This window comes from Penaeus vannamei, chromosome 9 (assembly GCF_042767895.1).
Source record: "Penaeus vannamei isolate JL-2024 chromosome 9, ASM4276789v1, whole genome shotgun sequence".
NCBI classification, from domain to species: domain Eukaryota; kingdom Metazoa; phylum Arthropoda; class Malacostraca; order Decapoda; family Penaeidae; genus Penaeus; species Penaeus vannamei.
In genome coordinates this window covers 47,136,429-47,151,428 of record NC_091557.1, presented here as the reverse complement: position 1 = coordinate 47,151,428, position 15,000 = coordinate 47,136,429, and the positions used below count along the sequence as shown (strand labels likewise).

Here is a 15,000-nt window from a genome sequence, read left to right as displayed (position 1 = left end):
TGTGTGTGTGTGTGTGTGTGTGTGTGTGTGTTTGTGTGTGTGTGTGTCCGTGCGTGGAGCTGGAGGTGAACAGGACAAGTGGTTAACCAAGGTCTGGCTAGAAGGAGGAGAGGAGGAGGAGGCATGGGGCGAAGGAAGAATTTGACAAGGATGGACGGCGAGATGGAGAGGAGGGGAGTGGAAGCTCCTTGGCAAAGGACAGCAAGATGGAAGGTGGAGGGAAAGGGGGGAAAGGAGAGGAAGGAGGAAGGAGGGAAGGAGGGAAGGGAGGGGAAGGAGGAGGAAGGGGAGGGAAGGAGAGGAGGAGGAAAGGGAGGGAAGGAGGGAAGGGGGGAGGGAGGGAAGCAGGGAAGGGGGGAGGGAGGGAAGGGAGGAAGGGGGGGGAAGGAGGGAGGAGGAAAGGAGGGAAGCAGGGAAGGGGGAAGGAAGGAGGGAAGGAGGGAGGGCTTCGAGCAATTAGATTATCTTGTTCACGAAGTAAATGAATGAATTACTCGATTCATGAATGGACAGAAAAAGGATAAACGGTATGCTACACACCATGAAGAGAAACACACACACAAACACACACACACACACTTGCTTCTGTCATCGCAGTTGTAGACGCAGCTGTAATAATGCCGTTGTTACAGCTGTACATATCGATTCAGGTGCATCTGACACCCCTCCTCCCCCTCCCCCCCCCACCCCGCCCCCATGACGCAGCGGACACCGAGGAATTCTGGGCGGCGTGGGCGGCGTGGGCGGGGAGACGAGGCGCGGGCGGCGCTGTTTCCTTCCCAGAAGAGTGACGGACACTTCCAAGAATTCTCGCGACGCCAGACTCCGCGGCGCCGCTCCGTACGTGCGGGCGGTCGTGTGCGTGCGTGTGTGTGTGTATGTGTGTGTGTGTGTGTGTGTGTGTGTGTGTGTGAGTGTGTGTGTGCGTGCGTATGTGCGTGCATGCACGCGTGCGTGCGTGCGTGTGTGTGTGTTTTTTTAAGTGTAGGTCGAGGGCAAGTCTCCGTAATCTTTCTACTTTTTCCCTTTAATTTCCTTTCACCAATTAGCGTCATTTGTGAGGGGGTTGCGACTCTCTCTCTTTCTCTTTCTTACTCTCTTTCACTAACTCACTCACTCACTCACACACACATATATACACATACACACACACATACATACACACATACACACACACACACGCACACACGAGACAAAGGCCCCTCCAACCGCCGTTTCAGACCCGCGCTTTTAAAAATAACTGGACCAGCTCATGCAAAGTGGGCTGAGTCCGCGCCCATCACATTCTCCGTTCTCTCTTTCTCTTTCTCTTTCTCTTTCTCTCTCTCTCTCTCTCTCTCTCTCTCTCTTCTTTCTGTCCTTCCATTGCCTTATTCTCTCTCTCTCTCTCTCTCTCCTTCTTCTTATTCTTCCTTTGTGCAGCCTCTTGCACTTTCCTAGCTTTGCTCCTCCTTCCTCTCTCTTTTCTCCACTTTTTCTTCCCTCCCTCCCTCCCCTTTCCACCATCTTTCCTTCCTCCTCTCTCTCTCTTCCTCTCTCACCTCTCCACCTTCCTCTCCCTCTCCCCTTCCTCCCCCTCCACTAACCTACGATTAACTGTCCCCTGCATTAGCCAAGAGGACTGTGACAAGGAACAGAGACAAAAAAGAAAAAAGAAAAAAAAAGATAATATAATAATAGTAATAAACAGACCTTCAAGTATTTTTACCGCCTTGTTGAGGTCTAACCAAAAACACGAAAAAGATATATATATAAAAAATTAAACGAATCATCACCAACTTAATTCTCCCTCTTAAAAAATAATGCAAGAGACGTAAATGAAAAAAATATTTAAAAAAGGTAAGAATTAAGTCACATTTAGCAACTGCAACCTGCACGTGATAAGTGACGTCATCGCAACTACGTCACTACCGGACTCAATTTTCTCTTTCTCTTTTTTTATTTATTTATTTTTTTTTTTTTGTTTCTTTATTTACTTTACATCTTATCTTTCTCTCCACCTGTTATCACTCCTTTCGTTTGACATGTTTTCCCATTCTACACAGCTAGCAACAAAACGCTTAGCTCTCCTTACGTAACTGTTTACATAAATCGAGCGAACTTCTACCTAGCGATAAACCGCTACAGATTAGCAAGAATCGCTCCATCACGCGGGGGCGGCTGGACACCCCCCCTCCCCCCCTTCCCCCCCTGCCCCCCGCGTGCCATTTAAAGGGAAGGAGGAGACCGGCGAGGGGGGGAAGGGGGAGGGGGGAGGGGAGGGGGTGTAGAGGTTGTGTAAAATCCAGACAACGCAACGGAAATGGAAATGGGGAAGGGGGAAAGGACGATAAAGCAGCGAAGAGGAGGAAAGGAGGAAAGGTGAAAGGATGTGGCGTGCGCAAAGGTTTACCCAAGAGTGTAAACAAATCATTACATTAATAGACCCAGGCAAGACCCAAAAGAAGAAAAAGAAAAAACAAGTAAAAAAGAAAAAGAAAAAAATATCGACTTCCCCCCCCCCCATGAAAAATATATATAAAAAAATTTATACACACACACATATATATCATATAGTCACCTATATTCTCCTACTTTCGATATATCGCCAAACAGATATAGCCAACTGACTATACCACTATAACCACATATATATATATATATATATATATATATATATATTTATACACACACACATACCCACACGCTCACACTCACCCTGATAAGAACACATCACAATGCACAGCGATAATGCATTTTAAAAAGATAAGCTTGGCCGGCCACTGACACCACTGAACCACAGGGTCGCATAACATCACACACTATACCCACACGCTTACTAACCCTGACGTAAGACGCACTCACCACAGCTCACACCTGTCGAGGGGGGAGTGGGGGAGGGAGAGGGGGGAGGGAGGGCCGCCACACCACCACCACAGGGAGTCGAGAGAGAGAGAGAACATCACCACTATAGTAGAGAGAGGGAGGGAGGACGCACTCACTGGAGGCTCAGGGAGGGAGGGAGGGAGTGAGAGGGGGAGGAGGAGGGAGGGAGGGAGGGAGTGAGAGAGAGAGGAAGAGGGAGGGAGAGGGAGGGAGGGAGGGAGAGAGGGAGGGAGGGAGGGAGAGGGAGAGGGAGGGAGGGAAGGAGTGAGAGAGAGAGAGAGAGGGAGGGAGGGAGGGAGGGAGGGAGGGAGGGAGGGAGAGGAGGAGTGAGAGGAGAGGGAGGGAGGAGAGTGAGAGAGAGAGGAGAGAGAGAGAGAGGAGAGGAGAGAGAGTGGGAGAGAGAGAGAGAGAGAGAGAGAGAGAGAGAGAGAGAGAGAGAGAGAGAGAGAGATGGAAACACGAGCATGAAAACCACAGAAGAGATCCATGAACGTGTAGTCTATTTAAAAACTCGCTCTCTTAACTCTCTCTCTCCCTCTCCTTCTCCCTTCCTCTCTCTCCCTCTCCCTCCCTCCCTCTCCGCGCATGCCCGAGGAGCCGGCCTGTGCATGACGCCCTCGCCCGCCCGCCCACGCCCGCCCACGCCCGCCCACGCCCGCCCCCGCGACAGCAGCTGTGGGGGCGGGCGCGCTCTCCGGCCTTGACCTTCACAAAGCACTCCTTATCTGGGGGCGCCTCTTATCCGTCTCGTGCGGGGCCGGGAAGCCGAGGCCCTTATCAACAGGTGGGGCGCCAGGTGAGAATGCCCGGGCACGTAGGCGATTCCCCTGGCACCGTTTGACTGGCACTTGCCCCGTCGCCCTGGCCCTGGCACTGCCCCGGAGACCAGAAACGTGACCGGGCATGTCGACGGAATCAGCACCTGCGGCTGATTCTGGCGATAAGGTGGCGGGTCATGGGTCAAGGGAGGGGGTGAAGGGGAGGGGGAGGGGGTGAAGGAAGGAGGAAGGGGGAGGAGAGAGGGAAAGGAAATGGGGAAAGGGGAAGGGGAAGGGGGAGAGAAGGAAGGAGGAGGAGAAGGGAGAGGGGTGAGAGGAGAAGGAAGGGAGAGGGGAAAGGACGAGGGAGGGGAAGAAGGGAAGGGCGTGAGGGATGAAGGAATGAGGGAGGGAGTGGCACCGGCCGCCCCCTTCGACCCCCGCCCAGAGGACGCCCCGCGAATCGCCGCCCTAAATGCGGCCGCGAGAAGAGAACAAACAACACAAAAGGGAAAACAAACCAACGGCGGCGCACGTGAGGGACGGTGCCATGACGTTTCATTTCCCACACACCTTCCCCTCCCCCCTCCGCCCCCTCCCCCCTCCGTCCCCTCCCCCCTCCGCCCCCTCCAATCCCCCCCATCCCCCTCCCTCCCGCGTTACAAAAGTGACAGGGAAAGGAGTGAAGAGTGATGAAGCGGAGGGGGGAGGGGGAGGTGAAAGGGAGGGGGGGGAGGGGGGTGAAAGGGATGGAGGGAGGGAGGGGAAGGAGGGGAAGGGAGGGAGAAGGGGAAAGTGTGAAAGCAAGGGAGGTGGAGGGGCAGATGAAACTGCACGGGGGTAGGGAGAGAGAGAGAGAAGGACAAGGGAGAAGGGAAGGTGTAAAAGCAGGAGGGAGGGAGGGAGGGAGGGAAGGAAAAGGGAAGGGGGGGGGTAAAGGGAGTTAGTAAAGGGGGGAGAGGTGTCGTCTACCTGTGCAACGACAGAGCAACGTCACGGCTACAACGGGAGTCGCACCGGACGTTACGATACAAGAACAAAAAAAGGAGAACTGGAGACAGGACGGAGGGGGAGGGGAGGGAGGGGGGAGGGAGAGGAGGGAGGGAGGCGAGGGAGGTAATGAGAGAGGAGGAGGCGAGAGGGAGACAGGACGGAGGGAGGGGAGGAGGTAATAAGGGAGGAGGCGGCGAGGGAGACAGGACGGAGGGAGGGAGGGAGGGGGGGAGGGAGAGGGAGGAGGCGAGGGAGGTAATGAGAGAGGGAGGAGGCGAGAGGGAGACAGGACGGAGGGAGGGAGGGAGGTAATGAGGGAGGGAGGAGGTGAGAGGCTAATACATTTCTTAATACAAAGAAATCTAAATCAAGCCAATAAATCCAAACAAATCGAAACAAAATTCACAAAAAAGGAACCTCAGCCCAGACTCCACGGCGCCCACTCACGCCCACGCCCAAGCAGATGAAACAGAAATCGGGAATAAAGCGTGGAGCAAATAAAACAGGAGAGAGAGAGAAGCAAAGGGACGATAAAGAAGAAACAAGGAGACGAGAGAATGGGAAGACAAAGTAACGAAAGAGAAGAGACTGAGATAATAAGAAGAATGGAGGCAAAAGGAAAAAGAAGAAGTGAGGAATCACAAGAAGCTCTAACAGAGCCCCCCCCGCCCCGCCCCCCCCATCTCTCTCTCTCTCTCTCTCTCTCTCTCTCTCTCTCTCTCTCTCTCTCTCTCTCTCTCTCTCTCTCTCTCTCTCTCTCTCTACTCTTCCTCCCCTCCCTCCCTCCCTCCCCTCCTCCCTCCCTCCCTCCCTATCTCCCCACTCCCTCCCTCCCTCCCTCCCTCTCCCTCTCTCTCTCTCTCTCTCTCTCTCTCTCTCTTCCTCCCCTTCCCCCCTTTCTCTCAATTTTCCATTCCTCTTCTTCTTTCTTTTCCTTTATCTCCTTCTCTCAACCTCTTCAATATCTCTCTTTTCCTCCCCCCCTCCTGCATAGGCGCCGCAACCTCGATAACGATCAATAAACCCGGTACATGCCACGTCGGCCTACGCTCCTAGCTCCCCCTCTCCTCCCCACCCCCTCCCTCCCTCCTTCTCCCCACCCCTGTCTGTGTCTCTCCTTCCTCCCCCTCCCCTCCACTCCCTCCTTTCCCCCACCCCGGCACTAAGTTTCTCTTCCTTCCTCCCCTCCCTTCACCGCCCTTCCCCTGCCCCTCCCTTCCCTCCCCTCCTTTCCCCCCACCCCTGTCTGTTTCTCTCCCTTCCCTCCCCTCCTCTCACCGCCCCACCCCGCCCCTCCCTTCCTTTCTTTCCCCTCCCCTCTCCCTCTCCTTCCTGCTCTCTCTCTCTCTCTCTCCTATCCTCCCCTCCCCTGCCTCCTCCCACCTCCTCCTCCTCTGCCTCCCTCCCTCTTCTGCCACTCCCGGCTCGCCACCACACTGCACTCGCCTCCCTTTCCCCTCCTCTTCCTCAATGCCTAATTATCATTATCCTCTTCATCTTCATCTTCGTCATTGTCATCACCGTCATTATCATCATCGTAATCTCCATCCATCATCACCACCACTCGCATCACCGCAACCATAACCCTCTACAATAACCTAGTTTCCCTTTCCCTCCTTCCCTCCTTCCCTTCTTCCCTTCTTCCCCTCTCCTTTCTCACTCATTCTCTCCCTCCCGCCGCCTCCTCAACCCTTCCCTACCAACCAGCTGGCATGCCATAGGCCTACCTAGACCGGCCTGGCCCCTATCTCTGCCTGATACGTGGCTCTTGACTGCCTAGGCCTACTGAACCCGCTGCCCCTCTCATTACACTGGCACTCTCAAAGGTTCTCAAGATGGGGGGGGGGGGGATACACCAAGGGAGGGGCATACACCAGAGGGAGGGGGCTTCCAGGGAGGGGCATACACCAGGGGGAGAGGCATACACCAAGAGGGGAGGGCATACACCAGTGGGAGGGACATACACCAGGGAGAGGGGCATACACCAGGGGGACGGGCATACACCAGGGGGAGGGGGGCATACACCGGGGGGAGGGGCAGACACCAAGGAAGGGGCATACACCAGGGGAGGGGCATACACCAGGGGGAGGGGCACACACCATTGGGGGGGGGGCATACAGCAGGGGGGGGGACATACACCAGGGAGAGGGGCATACACCAGTAGGAGGGGCATACACCAAGGGAGGGACATACACCAGGAGGGAGGGGCTTCCAGGGGAGGGGGCATACACCAGGGGGAGGGGGCTTCCAGGAGGGGTATACATCAGGGGGAGAGGCATACACCAGGGGGAGGGGCATACACCAGGGGGAGGGGGGCTTCCAGGGAGGGTCATACACCAGGGGGAGGGGGCTTCCAGGGAGGGGCATACACCAGGGGGAGGGGCATACACCAGGGGGAGGGGGGCTTCCAGGGCGGGGCTATCCAAAGTCCGATTGTATTCACGCACGAGAGCATTCACGCCGTGGTAGTCATTACAGACCTAATTCATCTACTCTGTTCTCATATATGATTGATTACTCAGTACAGTGTAAGCCTAAGTATAAGTATAAGTTATTAAGCAAGAGTATAAGTTCGTGGAAATTAGTGTAAGCACAAATATAAGTATAAGCAAATAAGTAAGAGTTTAAGTTCGTGGAAGCTTGTGGAAGCATAAGTATAAGTATAAGTATAAGTATAAGTTATTAAGTAAGAGTATAAGTTCGTGGAAATGAGTGTAAGCGCAAGTATAAGTATAAGCAAATAAGTAATAAGTTAAGTTCGTGGAAGCTTGTGGAAGCATAAGTATAAGTATAAGTATAAGTATAAGTTATTAAGTAAGAGTATAAGTTCGTGGAAATGAGTGTAAGCACAGGTATAAGTATAAGCAAATAAGTAAGAGTTTAGGTTCGTGGAAGCTTGTGGAAGCATAAGTATAAGTATAAGCAAATATGCAAAAACTTCAACTTCGTGGAAAATTAGTGGAAGCATAAGTATAGTATAAGAAAATAAATAAGACTGTTAAGTTTGCGGAAATTTTAAGTGTAAGCAAATATGTAAGAGCTTTAAATTAGCGTAAGTTAGGCTAGGTTACGTTACGTTACGTTACATTAGGTATGGTAAGGTAAGGTAAGGTAAGGTAAGGTAAGGTAAGGTTAGGTTAGGATAGGTTACGTTAGGTTAGGTTAGCAAATACTAGTGTTGCGCCATCTCGAGTATAAGTATAAGTATAAGTACAAGCAAACATTGAAAGCTCTACGCCAGCGCCATCTCGGCTCACTTGCGCTGCCTGTCACCCTCGTGTCTCGACGCCTTTCACGGACCCTTCGGACCCTCCCGCGCCGGCCATGGGCGGGTGAGGGCCCTCGGAGCACGGTCCACTGACACACATACGTGTACCGGCACGCGCGCACGTACAGGCGGACACACGCACACGCAAACGGACACACGGACAAACAAACACAGACACGCACACCCATACACACACACACACACACGCACACACACGCACACACACACACGCACACACACGCACACACACACACGCACATACACACACACACACGCACACACACACGCACACACACGCACACACACGCACACACACACACACACACACACGCACACACACACACACACACACACACTCACACACACACACACACACACACACACACACACACACACACACACACACACACACTCGGGCCAAATGCAGAGTGACACTTTCTCCCGCCCGCAACAACAAGCAGCAGGTCATCTTCCCTGGTCTACTTCTGCTACCTTTCAACATCACGTCTGTAGGTACACATTCCTCCCCCTCCCTCCCTTCCCCTCCTTCTCCTCTCCTCACCTCTTCCCCTCCTTCTCCCTCTCCCTCCCTTCCCTCCTTCTCCTCTCTCCTCCCCTTCCCTCCTCTCCTCCTCTCCTCCCCTCCCCTCTCCTCCCTTCCCTCCTTCTCCCTCCCTCCCCTTTCCCTCCTCCTCCCTCTCCCTCCCCTTCCTCCTTCTCCCTCTCCTCCCTTCCTCCTTCTCCCCCTCCCCCCCCTTTCCCTTCCCTCCCTTCCCTCCTTCTCCTCTCTCCTCCCCTCCCCTCCTTCTCCCTCTCCTCCCCTCCCCTCCCCTCCCTTCCCCTCCTTCTCCCTCTCCTCCCCCTGCCCTCCCTTCCCTTCCCCTCCTTCTCCTCTCCTCCTCCCCTTCCCTCCCCTTCTCCCTCTCCTGCCTCCCTCCCTTCCCCCTCCTTCTCCCTCCCCTCCCCTTACCTCTCCTTCTCCTCTCCCTCCCCTTCCACCCTCCTCCTCCTCCCCTCTCCCTCCCTTCTTCCCTCCTTCTCCCTCCCCTCCCTCCCTCTTCCCTCCTTCTCCCCTCCCTCCCTCCTCCTCCCCCTCCCTTCCCTCCCTTCTCCCTCTCCTCCCCTTCCCCACTCCTTCTCCCTCTCCTCCCCTCCTCTCCCCTCTCCCAACCCACCCTCCTCCCTCTTCTCTTCTCTCCTCCTATCTCCCTCCCTCTCCTCCCTCCTCTCCCTTCCCCTCCTTCTCCCTCTCCTCCCTCCCTCTCCCCTTCACAACCCACCCCTCCTTCTCTCTCTTCTCTTCCTCTCTATCTTCCCTCCCTCTCCTCCCTCTCCCCTTCCCCTTCCCTCCTTTCTCCCTCTCCTCCCCCTCCTCTCCCCTTCACAACCCACCCCTCCTCTCCTCTTCTCTTCCTTTCTATCTCTTCTCCCTTCCCCCTCCCCTACCTCTCCCCTCTTCTCTTGCTCATACTCTCTATCTCCCTCCTTCCCCCCTCCTCCCTCCCTCTCCTCCTCCACCACCTCCACTTGACACAAATTCTAGACTTGTGATAGTCATTTCTTCCGCTCTTCTTCTATTATATCTTTCTTTCCTTTCTCTCTCTCTCTCTCTCTCTCTCTCTCTCTCTCTCTCTCTCTCTCTCTCTCTCTCTCTCTCTCTCTCTCTCTCTCTCTCTCCCTTCTCTCTCCCTTCTCTCTCCTTTCTCTCTCCTTCTCTCTCTCCTTCTCTCTCCTTCTCCCTTCTCCCTCTTTCCTTCTCGCTCTTTCCTTCTGCTTCTCCCTCCTTCTCCCTTCTCTCTCCTTCTCACTTCTTCTCTCTCCTTCTCACTTCTTCTCTCTCCTTCTCTCCTTACCCCCTTCCTCCCTCCCCGACACAAACACACACACACACACACACACACACACACACACACACACACACACACACACACACACACACACACACACACACACACACACACACACACACACACACACGCGCACGCACACACACATACACACACACACATCTGACTGCACGCACGCACAAACCTATCTGACCACAGTCACGTATGCATAATTTTCCTCTCTTTATTCACATCCTAAATACCTCATCAAAACACAAAACCCCCTTTCTCCCTTATCTTTCTCCGCTTTCTTTTATCTTCTCCAGTCTATTCTTTCGCCGATCTTCGTATCTTTAAAGAATCTCCTTCGGTTTCTTATCGGGTCTTCCTTATCTACCAGGAAGCGAAGGGAAGACAGGCTCGCTACAGGCAAGGGAGAGAGAGAGAGACAAGAGGACGTCGAGAGGAATGGAGTGAGTGAGAAAGGATGAGAAAGAGGAAGAGAGAGAGGGAGAGGGAGAGGGAGAGGGAGAGGGAGAAGGAGGCAGGGAGGGAGGGAGGGAGGGAGGGAGGGAGAGGGAGAGAGAGAGAGAAAGAGAGAGAGAGAGAGAGAGAGAGGGAGAGAGAAGAGAAAAACAAGAGAGAGAGAGAGAGAGAGAGAGAGAGAGAAAGAGAGAAGAGAGAACGAGAGAAAGAGAGAAAGAAGGAAAGAGAAAGAAAGAGAGAAAGAAAGAGAGAAAGAAAGAGAGAGAGAAAGAGAGAAAGAGAAAGAAAGAGAGAATCAGACAGACAGAAAGAACAGAAACAGACAGAAAGAGACTCAGACACAGACAGAGAAAGAAAGAGAACCACAAACGAGAACGCGAGAGGGCTGGCTGGCCGGGCGCCCCTATCTGCAAGCGGATTCCTCAAGGCCAGCGCACACGTCGGCCGTCCCCGCTAACCTTGGGCGGCCGCGAACGCACAGCGACCGACAGACAGCAGCAACATCAGCCGACAGCAGCAACAGCAACATCAGCCGACAACGAAAGCAGCAACATCAGCCGACACGTGGCCAACAACGTCCCCGACCACGAATACTGATGGAGTCGGGTCTCGTCGGGTCGGGTCGGGTCGGGTAATTGGGAGGTCGGCGAACCGGTCAAGTCATTCTCACGGAAGAAGAGATGACGATATGAAGGGGAAGGGGCGAAGGAGAAGAGTTGGAATGGGAATAGGGAAGAGGAAGAGGAGGGGGAGAAGGCAAAGGAGAGATGGAACGGGAGAGGAAGAGGGGAAAGGGAAGAGAGATAGAAGGGGAAAGGGGAGAGGAGGGAAAAAATGGGAAGAGCGAAAGATGGAAGGGGACGAGGAACGGAGAACACGAGAGGATGGGACACGGGGGGGCGCAGGAGGGGGGGGAGGGGGCGCCCCACGAGCCCCCTAAAGCCTCCTGAGCCGTGTCCTTCGATTCCCGGAGGTGGGCGAGCGCTTGCCTAACAACAACGACAACAAGGCCGTGCTTTCGTTAACTCACTCGCATATCTATAAGCTAAATCTGGCCGGCCGCAGCATGAGGCCGGGCAGCTGCGTGGCTAGAATTCCCCAGAGTACAGCTGGTATGTGCACGCGGTCGACGTGATACCGACACCTATGCGCAAGTTGCAGACTGCGGGGCCAAACTTAGCGCAGAATCAGAGACTGGGACTCGGGGATTTGCGTTCGATTGGAAGGGGAATGCTTGGGGAGCGATTGGCGAGTCCCGCGGAGGGCCGGCGGAGGGCATCGCGGCGGCGCCCACTCTGGCCGAACCTCCGCCTGATCAAACGGCGCCATTAGACCCATAATGCGCGGAACCTGCCCTGGAGGCGCGTCCGTACGAGCTTCGTCTCGCTTCCTTGTATTCCTTACAAGACGGCAATCGTTCTCTGTGCGATCGTCACGAGAAGGAGAACACTTTGAAAAACGGAGAGCCATTCGTCAGCGAAACGACGGCGAGGGCGACGCAGCAGCGCCTACCGCCGGCCGGGCGGGCGTGGCGGCGGCGGCGGCGGCGAGCGGTGAGGCTGCGGTCCCAGCGCCGCTTTTCGCGCTTCATTTGTTTTTGTCTCGGCGTTTTTTTTTCTCACCGTTTGTTCGCTACAGGATTTCCTGCTCTGTTAATCTGCGATCTGTTTCCCCCTGCGCCGCCTGGCTGCTCTCCGCGCCCCGCGAGGCCAGCGGCGCCCGGCCCAACTCGCGCATCTGAGTCGCCTCCGCACCATAAAATCGCCATCATGGAAGCTTCATCGCAGCAATCCATCTCCCGAATGACTGGTAATTACCATCATTAGCGCCATTAACATCAGCAACCTCGCTCCGACGTTCGCCATCCGCCGATAAGCTGATGTGTAGTTATCACACGGGCTCACGCTGGGCTCGTAATCAGGAGCTCCTTGTATGGCAACACCGCTGGCACGGAGCCAGCACAACAGCTGATTCTGACACCCGGCCGGCGCGGGCAGCCGGGCACCCTGACCGCAGCCGCGGCCCGCACCACCGAGAGCCGCCGCAGGAGCTTGTGGCTCCGAATTCCTCTCTGCTGACGGAGGCGGCGCCGGGGCGTGTCCGCGCTCGATCTCCACCGAGCGCAGCGGCTCCGTGGCCACAGCTGTTCGAGCCGCCGAGGTTACTGCCATTTTCGTTCCCCGACAAACGCCGCCACATCTCAATACGTGGCGATGTCGCGGTGGGCGTCGCGCGAGAGACGAGCTCGAAATGACCTTTCGTCGCAATTAATCCTCATTAACCACGGCTTCAGCAAGCACCCTCCCCCCCTCCCCCCCCCTCCCCCCTCGAGCCGCGGCCCGTGTCACCTCAGAGATATTCAGTCGACATTTCTTGCGATTTATCTCGCTTCACTGTCTCCAGGCTGCTCACGGAGGATGTGGGGAGGAGGGGAGGGAGGGAGGAGAGGGGAAGGGAGGGGAGAAGCAGAAAGGAGCGAGGAGATTAGGAGAAAGAGAAGAAAGGAGAAGAAGAGGGGAGAGGAGGAGGAGGAGACAAACGCAGGCCAGGATTCCAGCGCGGGAGGCAGACGCCCCACACATCAGAAGGCGAATTCCGTCACTCACGCCCATCCCCCTCCCCCCCTTCCCCCCCGACCCGCGCCCAAAGGCATCCTCCTCCTCCAGCGAGCAAAACCGAAGCCTCAGGCACCCTTGCTTCCTTACTTCCTTGCTTACTCGACTCCTTGCTTTCTTGCTTCCTTGCTTACTCGACTCCTTGCTTTCTTGCTTCCTTGCTTACTCGACTCCTTGCTTTCTTGCTTACTCGACTCCTTGCTTTCTTGCTTACTCGACTCCTTGCTTTCTTGCTTACTCGACTCCTTGCTTCCTTGCTTACTCGACTCCTTGCTTCCTTGCTTCCTTGCTTACTCGACTCCTTGCTTCCTTGCTTTCTTGCTTCCTCGACTCCTTGCTTCCTTGCTTACTCGACTCCTTTCTTCCTTGCTTACTCGACTCCTTTCTTCCTTGCTTACTCGACTCCTTTCTTCCTTGCTTACTCGACTCCTTGCTTCCTTGCTTACTCGACTCCTTTCTTCCCTGCTTCCTTGCTTACTCGACTCCTTGCTTCCTTGCTTACTCGACTCCTTTCTTCCTTGCTTCCTTGCTTACTCGACTCCTTGCTTCCTTGCTTCCTTTCTTCCTTGCTTACTCGACTCCTTGCTTCCTTGCTTCCTTTCTTCCTTGCTTACTCGACTCCTTGCTTCCTTGCTTCCTTTCTCCCTTGCTTACTCGACTCCTTTCTTCCTTGCTTCCTTTCTTCCTTGCTTACTCGACTCCTTGCTTCCTTTCTCCCTTGCTTACTCGACTCCTTTCTTCCTTGCTTCCTTTCTTCCTTGCTTACTCGACTCCTTGCTTCCTTGCTTCCTTTCTTCCTTGCTTACTCGACTCCTTGCTTCCTTGCTTCCTTTCTCCCTTGCTTACTCGACTCCTTTCTTCCTTGCTTCCTTTCTTCCTTGCTTACTCGACTCCTTGCTTCCTTTCTCCCTTGCTTACTCGACTCCTTTCTTCCTTGCTTCCTTTCTTCCTTGCTTCCCTGCTTTCTCGACTCCTTTCTTCCTTGCTTACTCGACTCCTTTCTTCCTTGCTTCCTTTCTTCCTTGCTTACTCGACTCCTTGCTTACTCGACTCCACGCACGCGCGCCGCCGACCCCGTGCCGAAAGGTTAAACGCAATCAGCGGCTAATGGGCGCTTGTCAACGCAGCTGAGGATGGCCGCCGCAGCCGCTGACTTGGCCAGGTGCGCCCCCATCCCCCCCTCCCCTCCCCCCCTCCCCCCCCTTCAGCTCGCGAAACGGACGGCCTTTTGTCGACTTTTTCTCTCTGACTCGAGTCCAAAAACACTCTTCATACTCGACCAAAAAAAATAACAAAAATACGAATGAACGGGGCTATAAACAAGTAAATAAATGGCATGTAAATAAAGCAATAAGTAGACAGATAAATAGATCAGCAGCGAATGGAAAAAACGAATTCATGAATACCTGGAAAGACGAAAGAAATCTGTAGAAAGAGAAAAGAAAAAAAAATTGGCGGCACCTCCAACATACACACAGAGAAAAAGAAAAAAACGAGAAAAAGAGAAAAGGAGAACCAAAGAGAGAAAGAGAAAGAGAAAAAACAAAATGAAGAAAGAGAAAACAGAGAAAGAAAAAAAACGAGAAAAACCGAACACGAGAGAAACCGAGAAAAAAGGAGAAAAAGGAGACACAAAGAGAGAAAAGGAGATATGCAGACAAAAAACAAAAAACAAGAAGAAAAGAAGAGAAAAAAAAAACAAAAACGAAAAAAAGAAAGAAAAAATAACGAGAAAAAGAGAAAAGGAAAAAACAAAGAAACAGAGATAAAGACAAAAACCAAATACAAGAAAAAAGAGAAAGAAAAAAACAAAAACAAGAAAAAAACGAAAAAAAAACGAGAAAACCCGAGCCCGAGAGAACCCGAGAGAACCCGAGAGGCGAGTGACTGACCCTGCGCTTCCTGGGGACGGCGTCGTCGAAGAGGGACTCGTCGAGCTCGAGGCCGTCGTCGGTGGCGGGCGGCGAGGACTCGGACAGGGGCGGCGAGGGCGTGGCGGAGCGGTGGGCGGGCGAGCGGGACGACGACGAAGACGAAGACGAGGACGACGACGAAGACCCGTCCACCCACGACCACACGCCCGACGACACCGACGACCCCGGGGACATGGACTCGCCCACCAGACCTGGGGGAGGAGGGGGGAGGGGGGGGTTAGGGGCGAGCTAATAATAATAATAATAATAATAGCA

At 54.1% G+C, this 15,000-nt stretch overlaps 1 protein-coding gene across 1 annotated transcript in view; it reads right to left on the bottom strand.

Annotated features, from left to right (window-relative positions):
- Positions 1-15,000, bottom strand: part of LOC113800383 (zinc finger protein 704) — a 186,770-nt gene that overhangs the window by 63,401 nt on the left and 108,369 nt on the right. Inside the window, exon 4 of the mRNA XM_070125884.1 lies at positions 14,704-14,936. Within this exon, the coding sequence (XP_069981985.1) occupies positions 14,704-14,936 (233 nt within the window). The remainder of the gene's footprint in view (positions 1-14,703; positions 14,937-15,000) is intronic.